The sequence below is a fragment of the Achroia grisella genome, unplaced genomic scaffold (genome assembly GCF_030625045.1).
Source record: "Achroia grisella isolate CSIRO2021 unplaced genomic scaffold, CSIRO_AGI_Agris_v1 utg842, whole genome shotgun sequence".
Lineage (NCBI taxonomy): Eukaryota > Metazoa > Arthropoda > Insecta > Lepidoptera > Pyralidae > Achroia > Achroia grisella.
The window spans coordinates 1029604-1046777 of record NW_026713040.1 but is presented as its reverse complement, the minus strand read 5'-3'; the positions used below and the strand labels follow the sequence as shown (position 1 = coordinate 1046777).

The following is a 17174-nucleotide window of genomic DNA, read 5'->3' as shown; positions in this document are numbered from 1 at the left end:
CCATTGCAGTTGAGAAAGTTAATCTGTTCCATTCTATTTAATCTGTGGTTTTCTTTTCACACAATAAGCACAGATAATGTACTAAGAATTATGTTTTTTATGTATAGTACTTGCTTCGGCAGTACATATACTACTGTTTTTTATGTATGAATATAACATAACAAATAGATTTAGGTTCTATAAACGGTATTAAATATCAAATATAATCTTGAAATAATAATAATCTTTAACAATTCTCACAGCGCAATCTAGTACTAAGTAAAGAGCCTGTGTTATGGATACTAGACTACTGATATAAATATTGAAATATGCTTTTTTATAAATAAATATATATTAGTAATTAGTAATATAATAATAATTCACACAGCGCCATCTACAATCCACATAGACTCATGTTAAGCTAGCTAAAGCTTGTGTTATGGGTACTGGATATTTTATTTTTTACCCTTAAATACTTGCATATTATAATTATTATATTATAGTTGATACTTAGACTGATAGAAAAAGCCATACTCATGAATATAAATGTTTATACTATGCGAGGATTCGAACCTGCAACCATCGGAAGTAAGGCTAAGTGTGCTAAACCGCTAGACCACCGAGGCCGTCGTATATGACATACAATATACAATGACATGGTGCACGTATACTCGTATTTGGCGCTTGGTGGCCTATCATTGTCCACTGAATGATAGGATGACATGTTCTTCTTCTCCGGCCAGTCAGACATTGTTTGTAAAAAATTTGAAACAGTAACTATCATGTTCTTTTTTCAGCTATAACCGGCAGTACAGACGGCATCGGCAAGCAGTACGCGTTGGAGCTGGCGCGGCGAGGCTGCAACCTGATCCTCATCAGTCGCAACCCTGACAAACTGAAGGCAGTAGCTGATGAAATTGGTAACCGAATATTGTCTATATTTTATCGAATTAATGCCCAACATCCTGCATAAAGGAAGATCTAAAATGCAACAGAATGTGCAAAAGTCGGCGCAATATTCTGGGGAAAATACATTTAGTAGCTATTGAAAAGAAAGAAGATCGAATTAGTTGTTTTGTGAAAGGCCATCTTTTTTTCGGACTACTCTAATGCTCTTGGCCGCAGATAGCCTTTACAGCTTCACCGGATGATAGGGGGCGAGTGCAGATTGTCTATATTTTATCAAATTAGTGCCCAACATCCTGCATAAAGGAAGATCTAAAAAATGCAATAGAATGCGCAAAAGTCGTCGCAATATTTTGGGGAAAATACATTTAGTAGCCATTGAAAAGAAAGAAGATCGTATTAGTTATTTTGCGAAAGGCCATCTTTTTTTCGGACTACTCTAATGCCGCCGATGGCCTTTACAGCTTCCCCGGATGATAGGAGCGAGTGCAGATGACACTCCAAACGCGCGGAAGGACGTATAGAGCGGCTGAAGACCAAATCCCGCCTGACGGATACGACTTTAGTCTGAGGGCACCGCTAGGGGTTCGAACTTCGGCTCAGGCCGTCGTAATTTCGATCCCCGTTTGAATTGGACGGAGGTCGGTCGGAGATGTCCGCTACTATTAGCATGTGTGAGACAAATATTCAGTGAAAAAAACATCTTAACAGCGTCATTTGTATTTTCTTATACCGCCATCTAGTTTGCACGATATAAACTAAAAATATATAACTAAATATCTCAAACAGTTATGTCTATGAATTTTCAGAGCGGGAGCACAAGGTGAAGACGAAAATTGTAGTAGCCGACTTCAGTTTAGGTGCTGAAGTGTACGCTATGATCGAACAGGAGTTGAAAGATTTACCCATAGGCATCTTAGGTAAGACACACAGCAATAATTACCGTTATATTTAAACTAGTTTCTACCCGCAACCTCTTCCAAATAAACTATGATTGACGGTCCGTCCCTGATGCTATACTACCATGAATTTTATGCCAAATTCATAATTATTAGTCAAGCCTTAATGATTAAGGCATGAAAATAAAGAAACACTCAATCTCTTAATTCACTTTCACACTTTCGTTTGGTATTAGAATATTGCAATATATTTCATATATCGTTTTATTTCTTTGATTTTTAGGGACATTTCTACGAATTATACTCGTAAGTTCACTTTTACGGAAGTTTTTCATTCAGAAGTTGGAAAAAAAACGTGTATTTATAATTGTAAATTGATACTTAATGATATTGTACGAGTATTATTTGTTAATTTGTTCAGTTAATCATAGCGAGACATAGTTCTTTTAATATGTTCAATGTATGGCAGAAAGGAAAATCTAAGCAGTTCCGTAGACATGTGACCCTGGTGTAAGTTTAAGTGGCTCTTTTGCGGACGTACGTGAACACTCACCTTCACCGCTCGTATTTCCCTGCCAACCCAAATCTTGTAGGCACCTGATAGTACAGGTTTAGACACACGTTCAACTCTTGACGCCACTGCAGTTCTAGACAGGCCAACGGTCTTCTGTCTTGTTTCAGTGAATAATGTTGGTGTGAATTATGAACATCCCATGCGGTTGTGTGAGATTCCATTACCCAAAATGTGGGAGCTGATCAATGTGAACGTGGGCGCTGTCACCGCCATGACCAGGATGGTATTACCAGGCATGGTCAGCAGAGGCAAAGGCGCCGTCGTCAACGTCTCCTCAGGGTCTGAACTGCAGCCCCTGCCCCTGATGACGGTGTATGCTGCCACTAAGGTAATTTCTTATAGTTAACTAGCTATACGCGCGACTTCCTCCGCGTGGAATATAACTTTATTTTTCTGAAATAAAAGTAGCCTAAGTTACTCCTTAGTATATCAGCTACCCGCCAAAAAATGTCCCCTCAAAATGGGTCCAGCCATTTCAGAGATTAGTCGGAACAAACAGCCATGGCAACCAATTATGTCAACATTGATGGCAAGTGGCAATCCTTACTAATTGGCGAAAGTAACTCTGTCTGTCTGCCTGTCTGTCTCGCTTTCACGCAAAAACCACTGAACCGATTTATAGGAAATTTGGTACACAGATAGTCTAGACTGTGACAAAGGACATAGGCATACTTTTTAAAGCGAAAAAAGGTTTTAAGGGGTTGAAAGGGAGAATTAAAGGTGATATGAAAGATTATATGGAAGTATCTTCATTTTATGCGGACGAAGTCGCGGGCACAGCTAATTAACAATAAAAATAACGACCAATTGCCATAGAAGAAGATATAAGAAGAAGAACAATTGCCTTTATAAAAGGCTAACTAATATCAATGTTTTAGACTAGTTAGATTTTCTTTGAGCAAGTTATATGTTGTTTTAGAATTAGACATAATGAAAAAGTCGACTTTCACAACAGCAAGATATCTTTAACTCATTCGCTTAAACAATCAAAGATATTATAAATATTGGGAATTATTTGCAATACTTTGGAATTACAATGAATTTTCAGAATAACGAAAACAGTACTTTTATATTCACTGTAATAATTATTAAAATAGTAAACCTAACGTGTAAAAAACAAAATATATATTACTGCAAAATTTCAATTGAAAGCATTGCTATCGCACTTAGGTGAGGGGAGACACAAGGTCACTGGATAGAGATAGACCTATTCGGTCTGAGGAATACCCACATCGAAATTTTATAGTGTGGACACACTCTTACTTCTTATTCAATTCATTACAAAAATGTATTCGACTGAAAGACTTGTATCCATAGTCATGAATCAAGCATTATTAAAAAAAATAATCTTGGTCTGTGTCTTTTAAACTAGTTTTTATAGAGTCCTCCTAAATAAAAGATATATTCACTTTTTCAGTCTTACGTGCGTAGCTTCACTCTCGCGCTGCGTGAAGAGTATGCCCCCAAGGGTATCTACATCCAGCACCTGTCCCCGCTGTTTGTGTCCACGAAGATCAACGCGTTCTCCGACCGACTGATGGAGGGCAACCTCCTCGTGCCTGATGCTGCTACGTTCTCCAAGTATGCTGTGTCGACCCTCGGTAAAGTGCATAACACTACAGGATTCTGGATTCATGGTATACAGGTTGGTGTTTGTAGTAGCAAATACACTTTACTTCTTAGCTGATATATAACCTAATATATATCTAGTAAGGGAAATAATCGTAAAGGAATTATTTATAAGTCTTTCTTAACCTGAGGCCTTTGTCTCTGTGCCGCCCTTCTTATTTCTGGATTATTAAATTGATAAATAAGTGCCCGCAAGTATCGTAATCATTAAACTTAGTTATTTTTTTGCAGTACTGTAACAAATTTTCCGAAATTTGGTCTGTTTTTTATTAAGAGGGTCCTTGAAAAACTTGATTTCTTAGGGTCCATCGATTGAAAAGATTAAGAAACGCTGCTCTAGAATCTAACTTCATGCGTATCGTATGTACTTATAGCATTAAGTACTTTATTTTTATTGTACTAGAATAGCAAACAATCTGTTATTATCCACGAGAAGATGAAAACAGTGTGAATTATCTATTAGATATAGACTCATTATTATTAGACTTACTTTACTAATATTATAAGTGCGAAAGTAACTCTGTCTGTCTCGATTTCAGGCTATAACTACTGAACCTATTTAAATAAAATTTGGTACACAGATAGCCTACAACCTGAGAAAGGACATTTTAATGTAATAAAAGGGATGTAAGGGGTTGAAAGGGGAGATAAAAGGTTACATGGAATTATCGAAAACCCAGAAAATTGAAACAATAAGTTTCAATTTTCTGGTTTTTAAGGCTGTTGATTAAATTTAAATAAATATGATATTCAAAGTTGATAAAAATTTTAGACTTACGGGGATAAAATAAAATAGGGGATCAAAGTTTGTATGGAAATTCGTCATTCAACGTGTAATCGGTTATTCCACGCGGACGAAGTCGCTGGCACGGCTAGTTAATTAGTAACTAGCTAACTAAAATTCTTTAAACATAATTAATTTGTTCCAGTATTTCTTCATAAAACTGGCGCCAGAGTGGATCAGGACCAAGATCGGGTTGCGCCTGAACAAAGACTTCCGAAAAGAATACCTACAGAATAAAGTTAAAGCGAACTGATATACATACATACTTGTAAACTATGTCAATATACATATATGTAGAGTGTTGAGTTAGAACGAATTTCGATTGCAACCATGGAGTTACTATGAAGTTAGCAATTTAATTATTTAAATAATACTAGCGAATGCCACAACATGAGTTGCAATGACTGATGTTTGCATGCAATGGGGGTAAGGCAATAAACAATAAATTTTTCAATAGTAACGCACTAGCGAATTAGGGCTCTCAAATAATGATATTAACTAATATAAGATCTAAAATATTGTATTCTAAATATAACATATTTGGGCTCAAGTTAAAAATAGTGGAAACTTCTTGAGTGTTTTATACGATTTCGAACAAGCAAGAACTTATAGCAACAAAAGAAGTCGAAAAACAAAAGAACTTTCTATAGTCCTGATATTATAACTTTGTGTGGTCATAGCATATGAAACATAGGGACGTCGATGCAACGGCAACTAACTTTCTATAGTCCTGGCATTATAACTTTGGTCATGGCATATAAAACACTAAAATTGTTGCTCATTTACGAAGACTAACCTATAGCCCGGACATTATAACACGGTTTGGTTATGGCATATGTATTTTAAAATTGTAGCTCATTTATGAATTCTCATACACTATTTAATACCAAAATAAAAAAAAATATTTAAAAAAACAAAAAATAGTGTGGGAAAATATCGATAGTAATTATATTTCAGATACTTTGGCTGTAATCATTTTTTAACCAGTTAAAATATAAAATTAAAACTTTATCCACCCGCAGAAAGAAGGGATGGAATGTGTGAGATTCTTACTTACTAGAAATCAGGCTTCGATAACTTTTACCATCAGATGGGCCAAATGCCTGATTTCCACCATCGTAGTATAAAAAAAACACGGTTTAACTTAATGCGTCTTTTATAGCCATGAGTCCATATTTGTATATTACCATAGACACAGATAACATTATTACCACAGATAAGATAATCCTTAATATTGTAAATGTAAAAGTTGTTTGTTACGCATTCACGCAAAACCTATTGAATTGATCATCCTAAAATTTTGTACACATGTTCTTGGAGGTTATAGAATGAATAGCTCGGTGACGAGGGCCCGCCCTGTAAGTGTCACAGGACCAAACGTGTCATATTCGATACTCTAGATAATTTGGAAGAGGTTTGTCAGTTATTTTATTTGTATTTTGTGTGATATCATGGAAACGGATTTAAATAGTATAATTGTACAATAAAATGTTTTATTAAGTTTTTTTTTCTTTATAATAAATATTTTTATTATTTTTGTGGCTTTGACTTCCTACATTATAACCATGTTCTATAATTATGGAATTAGAACTAAACATTAGAGAAAAAAGTAATTACCCATACTATATATAAATATTAATTCTTGATCTAGAATTTAATAATTTCACATTGTGAAATCACTTTCAAGCAATGGGAAATCGAACTGATACCTTGTTGTTATCATCAAAAAAAGAGCTTATTCCTTCTTACAAGGCCGGCGACGCACTTGCAAATCCCCTCGTGTTATATTAGGTGTGTCTCAAGCTGGTTTGTTTGCTTTTTTTATAACATAGTGGCTATAAAAAATTATAATTTCTGACTTACTCTCCAGTGATAAAAACACTAATAAAAATCTAAGTAACTCTAGGGAAGGCGGTAGGTTCGCCCTCTGTTGTCAATGATAAATTCAAATATACAGATAGAAATGTATATGTCATATTTTGTATTACCTACTTAAGGATATATAATTAATATATTTCTGACAAATGACACATATCAACTTGAAGTTTCTATATGACTTAGTTTTACAATTTGAGTATTGTATAAAACAACGAGTGCTGTGTATATTTATAATTGTTGTTAATTCCTATAACAGAATTTTGTAAAAGATGTATTCACCGAGATCAGCTGATCCTTCCGGAGTTCGGTCGAGCGCTGCTAACAGACAGCGCCAAAGCAGTTTTTATCATAGAGACATCGAGTTCCAATTTCCTGAGTATCGGAATGAAGTTAGTTTTCCTACAACGATTTATTTAATCTTGTATTACAAAAAGAACAGATTTTTGTTGGTTTGTAATGGAAAACGTAACAAAATATTCTTAAATATTCATTACTTATATGCAAGTAGGTAATATAGCTTATTGGAGGAAAAGGGTTGTGTTAGTAATGTGGATTGATGATCTTATTGCAATATACCATGTCAGGTTGACCTCCACGCAGTTTCCCCTGGAAACCATAAAATCGTGATAAATTCTTGGTGAATTAGCCAAGATGGGCTAACTGCCCAGACCTCATGTTCATTCTACCATCCTCCACTGGTGCCCCGCGGGCTTAAATCGTTAGCGCAGAATAAAGAAAGATATTTGCTTTTTGGGTAAAGTTAAAAAAAAATATTTATGTAGTACATTTTTAATCTACATTAGTACATTTTTAATCTGGCACATTAAATTAAATAATTTAATGTGCCAGATTAAAAATGTATCATCGTAAAATGTATATGTAAATGTATCATCATCGGTTCAGCTCGGCTAGAGCTACATCAGTTCAGATCTGGCAACAATTTAATTTAATTTCAGAATACAACTTACAGATACATAGATACATAAGAATAACACATACGCTATAAATTTCACGCGGCTATATCTAACTGCAGGCACAGCCAGTACCTACATGAAATGACTAGTATAATATTTACATCTAAAGTAAGATTATTAATTCCAGTCAGTAAAATGACATTTCCAGTGTTGCAGGTTTTTAGTCCCAAATAAATAGTGATGTGGTAGAATCGAGTTTTTACAATTAAAAGTTAGTCGAGATTACATTTTTTTTATTCAATATCAATTTGCCTTTATATAAATAAAAATTCTAGTATTAATTCCTCTGAATCTCTTTTTTTACATTTTTTCCCAGCTTTTGTAATATTGTTATAGTGAGAAATTTTAATATGCTGGTAAGGTCCATATTTCTAAAATCGTATTATTTAATACGATATGTACTAATACGATATATACTAATAAAATAAAGCGTGACTAAATGTCTAAGTCTATTGATTGCCAAACATCACTATTGTAGCGGGTCACCCTTTTTTGTATCAGTGACAGTTGCACTTGTCATTTTACTGACTGGAATTAATAATCGTACTTTACGATTAGTACATTTTGTATATTACGAGTATTATTATTTTATTTATTTTAGGAAGATTAATGGTGTAATTTTACATGTTACTTGTCATACCAAATTGTCCTATGCCAATTAATAATCTTCGCCAATAGTATTACTAGTTTCAGTTGTAGTTATACAGTACAAGTAAATAGACTAACATACCCACAAGTAGCGATGTATCCACAGAACACACAAATAAAGTACTGCTATGTACCGTTAAAGAATTGATTACATATGAGTTTCCTAACTGTGGCAGTGCTGGAACAAAACAGGTCAATATCCTATTATTGTTGTATTATTATTTAGCTGGAGTATCCAGCTTGGTGGACCAGGGAGCGATTATTCCGCTGGCTTCATTCCGTTCCCGAGGATTCGTTTTGGAACTGCCTAATATGCATTTTGGCGCTGTTGGCGATTATCTGGGTCGCCGCCGAGTACAAACATCCCTACTTAGATTTTGCGGATGTGTTGTATAACATCATATATGCAATTCACGTGCTGGGTATAGCGTATGATCTATTTGTCACCGTTGAGATCGTCGATGTGGATTACTGTACATTATGTTAGTATTTGTCTTATTATTGTCAGAAATTATGACGTCAATGGATGATTAAGGAGTGAATAGAAGCAAGGCGTTAAAACCAATATTTACAAATGATGACGATGATGTAATCCCGGCCAATTTCGGCCACGGCGACTGTCTTCAACTCCGCTTTTGCCGTTGATGTGCTCGCATTTTTTTCACACAGCTCCATCTAGTCCCAAGTTAAGCTAGCTAAAGCTTGTGTTACGGGTACTAGATAACTGATATAAGTACATAGATATATTTTTTTTGTAAATACATACATATTATACATAGAAAACAATCAGACCGACACAAACAATTATACTCATAAAAACAAATGTTTGTGCCGTGCGAGGAATCGAACCCGCAACCATCGGACGTAAAGCGGTGTGTTAGACCGCTAGACCACGGAGGTCGTCAGACAACATGTGACTACATGTGACGACATGTGACTCGCATGTGACTTATGTAGCCATTTTGTTTGTAAAAATCCTCGCACAAATTTACAAATATATAATATAAAGCATAGTGATTGCTTATTCAGTAACATATGACCTTCGGTTCGCCGGTGCGACACTGCGATTTATTAATTCATTTATAAAAACGCGGGAAAACATTGGTCTGTGCCATTCCTTTCCGGCTTGCTTGACATTGCTCTTGTTTATGAGAATTGAACTAAAATTCATTATTTTACAGTGCTTCTAAAATAAAAGTTCACACAGTTTTACATAATGATTCTTTTGTTTTAATTGAGATGGGCTTGCACATACACACAAATACTTTAAATAAATTTATGCAAATATGTAAATATTTGCAAATATGCGGGAATGAAAATGAAATTCTTATACAGATTAATTAATCAAGCCTGTATCTAGCTTTTCAATTACCGTTTTTTTTACATCTGAAATAAAAAAAAAAACTTCTGGGATTACAGTTCGCTTCCTGATAGACTTGGCGTCGTACTTCCATTACGTGCTAGTAGTGAACAGACAGAAGGAGTTCAAATTGGTATGCTATTACCTGAGGTTGCACAGACCGTTTAAATTTCTTTGTAAGTATTGAATTCATCCGATGGTAGATCCATCGGTAGTTACTATATTGAAATAAAACATCATTAATGTAGGTCTATTATAGTCATTTATGACAAGTCAAACCTACCGCCAGTTGGTAATGTAGTTTGAGTCGAGAAAATCTAATATTGAACATTATTGTACCTAATATTCTAGATTATTAAACTATTAATATTATTATTTTCCTAATCAGAAGACGATCATCATACAGCTTTATGTATTCTTCTAAAGACTTTAAAGATTCTAAAGACAAAGCTTTAATCTCACAGCTCACCTTTCCCTGCTCTTTAAAAAGTACTTTAGAAACAAGGAAGATTATGGATAATCTTTGCCTGTTTTATCATTGAAAAGGGTGTGGACGAATATGAAAAAAAAAAGGATATATGGAGAAAATAGTTTATGATGATATCTTTATAGATGTTAGGACGAGAGTACCTATTGCCTAGCTGACTTCATTACTGAGGGGAAAGGCAGTCATTTGGCAACAATGCACGAGACTAAATTATTACTTGCCAAGCCAGTTTTATGGCTTGGCTTGGCTTGGCTTACTTTAAAAAAGTACCTAAATTACAAATGAAATGTTGGGAGAATTGTCGGAGCCAGACGAAAATAAAAATTACGGCGGGAAAGTCATTCCATTTTAGTTAATGTTTACATTTTAAAAGCGATGCAATGAATTCACTAATCCAATATTTATAAACTTTATTACTAGCTGTATCTGCGGCTTCGTCCGCGTGGAATTTAACAAAAAAGTTAATTAGAGAATTTTTCTAAAATAAAAGTAGCCTAAGTTACTCCTTATTACATCAGCCAGCCAAAAAAAGTCCCATCAAAATCGGTCCAGCCATTTCATAGATTAACCGGAACAAACAGATAACGTCTGACTACGTACGCACGCGATTTGTTGATTGGTTGTTAGCTAGTGACAAAGATGGCGACGACAATTTTGTTTGTCAGTGTCATTAGAATTTAACGAAATACTCCATAATCCGAATTTTGCGGATATATATTGTTGACTCGAAATCAATATTTTTTTGTTTTGTTATTCACATAAGGTTTCGTTCGAGTCTACCGTACCCCTTGACGAAATTATTAATATAGATGCATGTAGTAAAAAACGGTTATTTCAATATTACAAACAGACACTCCAATTTTATTTATATGTACAGATGTATCCACGCGAAAGGTTTCTTGAATTAAGGATATTATATGACAAGAGTCTGTAATAGACATACATGAATAAATATATTTTAATTTGATTTGATATGTTTTTTTAAGGGCAATTAAGTGACTACTACCTCAAAGACAATATTATTGGCACTACTCTCAAGTATTGCTACATATTTTTCGTGTTAAGAGTAACTTGGGCCATTATCTGGCTTCATGTTGACGAGGTATGCTATTTTTTATATCTATAGGTAAATATTTATGTAAGATATATAACTCTATGTACTAGTATGTAATATTATATTATCTGTGGTACTAGTAAAAGTATGTATTATAATAAAATAACAACTATATAGCATTAATTTAACTATGTCTCTAACACAATTCAATTTAGCATTTAAAATACAACCAGCACATCTTACAAAAACCCTCCTTTTATACAGAGAAGATATGAGTGGGGGTTATACGCAACTAGTTTAACGATACCGAACAATAAAGAAACTACCTTCTGTTAATATTTAAAAAATATCAGATTTTTCGACAATATCGATGTGAATCCTAACATACCATATCGCGTGGCTCTTTTAAACAAACTACCAAATATCACTAACTTATAAGAGTCAAAATCTTCTCTCTCTGCCTAGATTTTTCCCATTTTATTTGGGATTGGCTCTCCTAGTCCTTCACTAGGCAAACCTATCCAGACCAGGAGCCGGGTGAAGAAGGACTAGTCGTCGAGTCGTTTATTTCAGTTTTCTTTTGGTTTGGTTATTGATGACGGACTACCAAGTTAGTAAGGGTCATTCTCGTCTCTTTGAACCTTAACACCGGCTGCAGGGGCGGATCTACCTAAGGACTTTTTGCGCTGTAGCCCAGGGCCCCGAGGATACAAAGGTCCCAGTCCCCACTGAAACGATATTTAAGATATAAAAAAATATCTAGAATGTAAAAAACCTATAAGGTTGGCAACCCTGAGATCAATCAACCCATGCAAGTGCGCGTCTCTCGAAAGGAACGTGGAATTTCTTATCGCTTGTTTTTGGGCGGTGTATTTTTTTAGTTGAGTATTTTTATAATTAAATAGGCCCCTAAGTTGATTTAGCCCAGGGCCCCACAAATTCACGATCCGCCCCTGACCAGCCGGTTTAAGGTTAAGGACTTTTTTGGTTATATGACTCTCTTCTCGTCTCATTACTTGGCCGTACCATCTCAACCTCTCTCGATGAGTGTGTTATCGATGGGGAGATCTTAAGATATGAGTCATAATATTATTTTACCATTTTCACTTTATTTCTTTATACAAGTGATTCAGTTTCTAGAATATTCTACCCGGCTTCGGCTTTACAACACTATACTCTATAATCCTAACTGTTATAATATAGGTAACTAATTATAAAATAAGTATTGTACATACGAATATTATTTATATATTTCTATGCAGTTTGAGCGCGAATACACAGAGGCCCCTGCATGGAAGCGTGCTCTGTATGAAGTGCAACATGACAATCTTTATTACGATGGTCATAAGGACGATATTGCCAGTCAGTTCCTGTTTGCAGTGTATATTGTCAACAAAATGTTCATACCTATTGGGTATGTATTACCTAGATATATATGTTGCGCCGCTGAAAGTGGTTACTTGTAATGGATTTTGTATAAAGTCTTAATAATATATTAATGATAATAATCTCCGGACAATTCACACAGCGCCATCTAGACCCAAGTTAAGCTAGCTAAAGCTTGTGTTATGGGTACTAGATAGCTAATAAATATACATAGATATTTTTTTTTGTAAATACATACATATTATACATAGAAAACACCCAGACCGATACAAACAATCATACTCATGAATACAAATGTTTGTGCCGTGTGATGAATCGAACCCGCGACCATCGGACGTAAAGCGGTGCGGTGTGCTAGACCGTTTCGGTCTTATTACAAAAAATCTGTTAAAACTCGGACGAAACGTGGTCTAAATGGTCGTGGTTTAAACCATTCCTAAAGTTAATACTTGGAATAAACCTAACATTATTACGAATCCAGATCTAACAGAGGACTACTTAGTACTACAGTTAAATCGTTCATTATGTATTCCATATACAGAAATCAGTCACTCATGTCTGTCACCGTACAATTACGTTCCATTTTACCAGAAAACTGAAAAGATCAAAAATAATATTTGTGAAGGATGGAGATCAATATGACGAGCAAAAAGTAAAACAGCACCGTTGTAGTTGATAGAATGTTTTTGTATTAAATTGACTTATGTCATATAAAAACAATATAATATTATAAAAAATATAGACAATAAAAATGTATATAAAATAGTTTCCAACATAGTCCCACCCGTGTAGCAATTTGCTACACGATTATGTCTTCATGGAGTAGGGCCTTTTTGTCCAGCACGGGTTTCCTCAGCGTGCCCCCTTTGGAGGCCACATCAGCTACTCGATTCCTAGTGATAAATCGGGTGGTATAAATTTCCAGTCGTAGTACACATCATCAGCAAAGTCTCTCACGAACTGGTAGTGGAACACGGCTAACTTGCGGTTTCCACTAACAAACGGTCTCAATTTTGGTGTGCTTCTGCGGACTACAAAGCGTCGTAAACTGTTAATTGTCAAATCAGCTGAAAAATTTACAATGTTCAGAGAAGCTGCGTGGATCTTCATGCACGTGGATAAACCAATATGTGACTTTATATACTTATGTGACTTTCTGTGTGACACTGTATTTGAAACGTTAATTTTAATTTCCGACTTCTTAGGCAATACATTTGACAACTCTTTATTTTCATTCAACGCTGGTTGCCTAGACAATGGAACATTGTTTGACGTTGAACGAAGTAAACTGTTATAAATCGGTTTTGATGGAATTTTATTTGTCAAAAACGGTTTGTTATCAAAATCTTGTGAATTTTCATGATTTTTAGCATGTAACACAATATGGCTATGATGCGATGCTCTTTCAGATGGTTTTATAGTGTGAAAATCACGGTCAATATGTTCCATTGTGCGATGACATGTTCGTGGGTTAGCTTCGTAGTTGGATTCTACATACACCGGTTTCGCAATTGAATCTATTGGTAAATCATGACCACTATATTTTTGTGTGAGGATTGGTGTTAAAGGCTCACTATTGTCAACAGTCGGATAACTACATTTATTTAGTGCGTCATTTATACAGGACGCAGTCCGAGATTGGGGTGGACTAACCAAGCGACTAAAGCGCCGTTCTGGTTTCAGTGTCGCTAGGCTTGCTTTCATCTCAAGTTCTTCTACTTGTTTAGCCTGTTGAATGAGCTTACGTTCATGTTCAAACCTTTTCTGGGCCAGCTGCATGGCGAACTCTTGCTCACGTTCAAACTGCTCACGTTCCCGTTCCATGCATCGTCGAGCTAACTGTGCCTCTACAGTCAACCTACGTGCCCTAACTGTGGACGATGACTGTAGCGACCCCGACAAATGCACTTTAGAACTGGAGCCATATTTCTTGCGTTCGGTGCTTAACGTAGGACTCTGAATAGGCGTAATAAGTTCAGGGTGGCTTGCCGCGAGTATCAACGTGGGTTCGGCTAAAACGTGGTCAATTTCTGGTGACCGACCGAACCCACCCGCGACGAGCATATCAGACTCCGAACATATTTCGCTAGTATCCTTCGCTTGCGTATATTTTTGTGTCTTCCATCCCGTTTGCATTGTCCTCGTAAATACTTCGGCGATAGAGGACCAAACTGTGAAGGTCGGCTCGAAGACCAAATGTGAAGGTCGGCTTGAAGACCAAAATGTAAAGGTCGGCTCGAAGACCAAATGTGAAGGATGGAGATCAAGATGACGAGCAAAAAGTAAAACAGCACCGTTGTAGTTGATAGAATGTTTTTGTATTAAATTGACTTATGTCATATAAAAACAATATAATATTATAAAAAATATAGACAATAAAAATGTATATAAAATAGTTTCCAACAATATTAGTTCAAAGAAAAATGTATAAACTAAAAATAAATTTGTTTCTATTTATCTATGTCTTCATTATAACTATTTCATTAATATATAATATTTATTAATGTACTATTAGGCTGAAAATCAGTTTTAAATTATAAGTAGGAGTCCTATACGGAGAAAAGGAACGGCGACATATTTTTATTGGATCGTTCGAATGATGACTATTTCAAAGTCAAATGAGTGAAAAAATAACAATTAACGTCTTTTATATGTTTTTATTGTCGTAAAATTAGCTTTAAATATTTTTAGTTAATATATTTTTAATTTAGTTAAAATATTTTTCTAAAAACTACAACTAACAATAGAATTTTTAAAATGGAGTTTGTATTTTTGCATTTAGACCACTGTTAAACTAGGGGCATCGCAGGTCTAACTTTAGACCATAGACGAATCACGATTTAGAGATAAATTTCATTTTGTAATAAGGAATACATTGGTGAATGGTTTATTACTAGTGCTAAACCAGATTTATCTTTTTGTAATAAGGCCGTTTAAGTTTATTTACTAAGTGTATTTTCTGAATAGCATTTTCATACAAAATACACAGTGAAATGGAACATTGTATAGTATTTTTTTAAAGATAATAATAATCAGTAACCCTGGACAATTAACACAGCGCCATCTAGTCCCACGGTAAGCTGAGCTTGTGTTATAGGTACTAGAGAACAGATGTAAATACTTAGATATATTTTTTTTGTATGTATGTATGTAAATACATACATAATATACATAGAAAACACCCAGACTGATACAAACAACCATACTCACGAATACAAATGTTTGCACCGTGCGAGAAATCGAACCATCGGAAGAAAAGCCGTCTCCTATACTGCTAACCACCGAGGCCATCATAGCTAATTTAACAGTTTTTCTCTGGTATTAATTGCGTCATATCAGCAGATGTAATGCAACCCACGTAAAACAAGATGGCGTTTTAAAACCACACACCAAATATACACTACCACAACCCGGGACCATCGAAAGATTTGGATTAGCCTTGCGAGGTCGTCAAAAACCACATTTACCAGCATTTGTACAAGCACAAGCAATAGATTTATCCTTTTTTTTGACTTGGAGAAAATCTCTCATGGAGACCCGCCCGCCCCGGGATAGGCAATGGCTACTGTGAGACCCCTACTCACCAAAAACAACGAAATGCCTGTCACCCAACGCCATATGCCGGAGTCGCGGGATCGATGTCTGGATTCACATCGTTCGCGGCTCCGACGGCGGTGGCCCACTCTAGCAGCGCAGCGGCCCCTTCTCTGCGGATTCCCTTTGCGGAACCCACTACTTCTCGTCCTCTTCCCTAGGAAAGGCGCGGGAAACATAACCTTCCTACAATTCTACTTGTATTTCATCAGGCCGTCAGTAGCACCATCAAATGACATAGAGCGTATAACGTGCCTGTTGGTGATGATCACCGGTTGCCTGGTGGTAACTGGGGCTGCTGTGGCGTCGCTTACACTCGTCATCAGTATATACATGAGGCCTGAGGAAGCTTTCCGTGCGAGGTACAGGCTGATTATGAAAGAGATGGTGAGTAATTCCTAAATATAGCGGAAGAAATCCAAGAAGTAAAACACAATGGCTTTTCGTCTTCATGATCCTGTAGAAACCATATTAGGTCTATTTATATAATTGGAATAGCAAACAAGCAGACAGCCCATCTAATAGTAAGTGGTAACTGTCGCCTATATACATGAATAGCACTAAGGATTATCATAGAATACCCTCGATACCACTCTCACATTGCCATTCCAAAGGAATAAGGTATTATACCTCTCATCCTCTAATTCCATTGCCTAATAGAGAGCGCTCTAAAACTGAAACACAGCTTACAAAGCAAGCTGTTTGGAGGTTGAATTAAGTAGACCGTGAATAAGAATCTATGCAGACGATGTTTAGTCTACCACAGGTAACAAATGATTAATATGCACAAACGGTTATCAAACTCGACTATAATCCATCTGGCTACCACAATATCAAAACACCTGGGTCCAATAATAAGAGTAGAATGAATTCATACTCAACTAGGTCCTACTTAGACAGTTTTATGTGGTGCAGATATTGCGTTCCTCTCTTAATTTACTGTGCGCTGTGTATGTAGCATAATAAATTCCCTACTCGCCTGAGGCTAGATACCAGAAACTCTGTGAAACCTTTATTTTTGG

The 17174-nt window shown here is 35.7% G+C and overlaps 2 protein-coding genes across 2 annotated transcripts in view; both read left to right on the top strand.

Annotated features, from left to right (window-relative positions):
• Positions 1-753: 753 nt before the first annotated feature.
• Positions 754-5393, top strand: LOC131852356 (inactive hydroxysteroid dehydrogenase-like protein 1; the record flags this gene model as incomplete). The annotated part of the gene is made up of 5 exons (XM_059203024.1): positions 754-899; positions 1695-1805; positions 2466-2686; positions 3776-4003; positions 4917-5393. Coding segments are annotated over 5 exons (814 nt in total), but the record flags the coding sequence as incomplete, so codon positions are not given.
• A 706-nt stretch (positions 5394-6099) lies between these two features.
• Positions 6100-17174, top strand: part of LOC131852355 (uncharacterized) — a 49199-nt gene continuing 38124 nt past the window's right edge. Inside the window, exons 1-5 of the mRNA XM_059203023.1 lie at positions 6100-6129; positions 8498-8744; positions 11105-11220; positions 12435-12586; positions 16365-16539. Of these exons, the coding sequence (XP_059059006.1) occupies positions 6100-6129; positions 8498-8744; positions 11105-11220; positions 12435-12586; positions 16365-16539 (720 nt within the window). The remainder of the gene's footprint in view (positions 6130-8497; positions 8745-11104; positions 11221-12434; positions 12587-16364; positions 16540-17174) is intronic.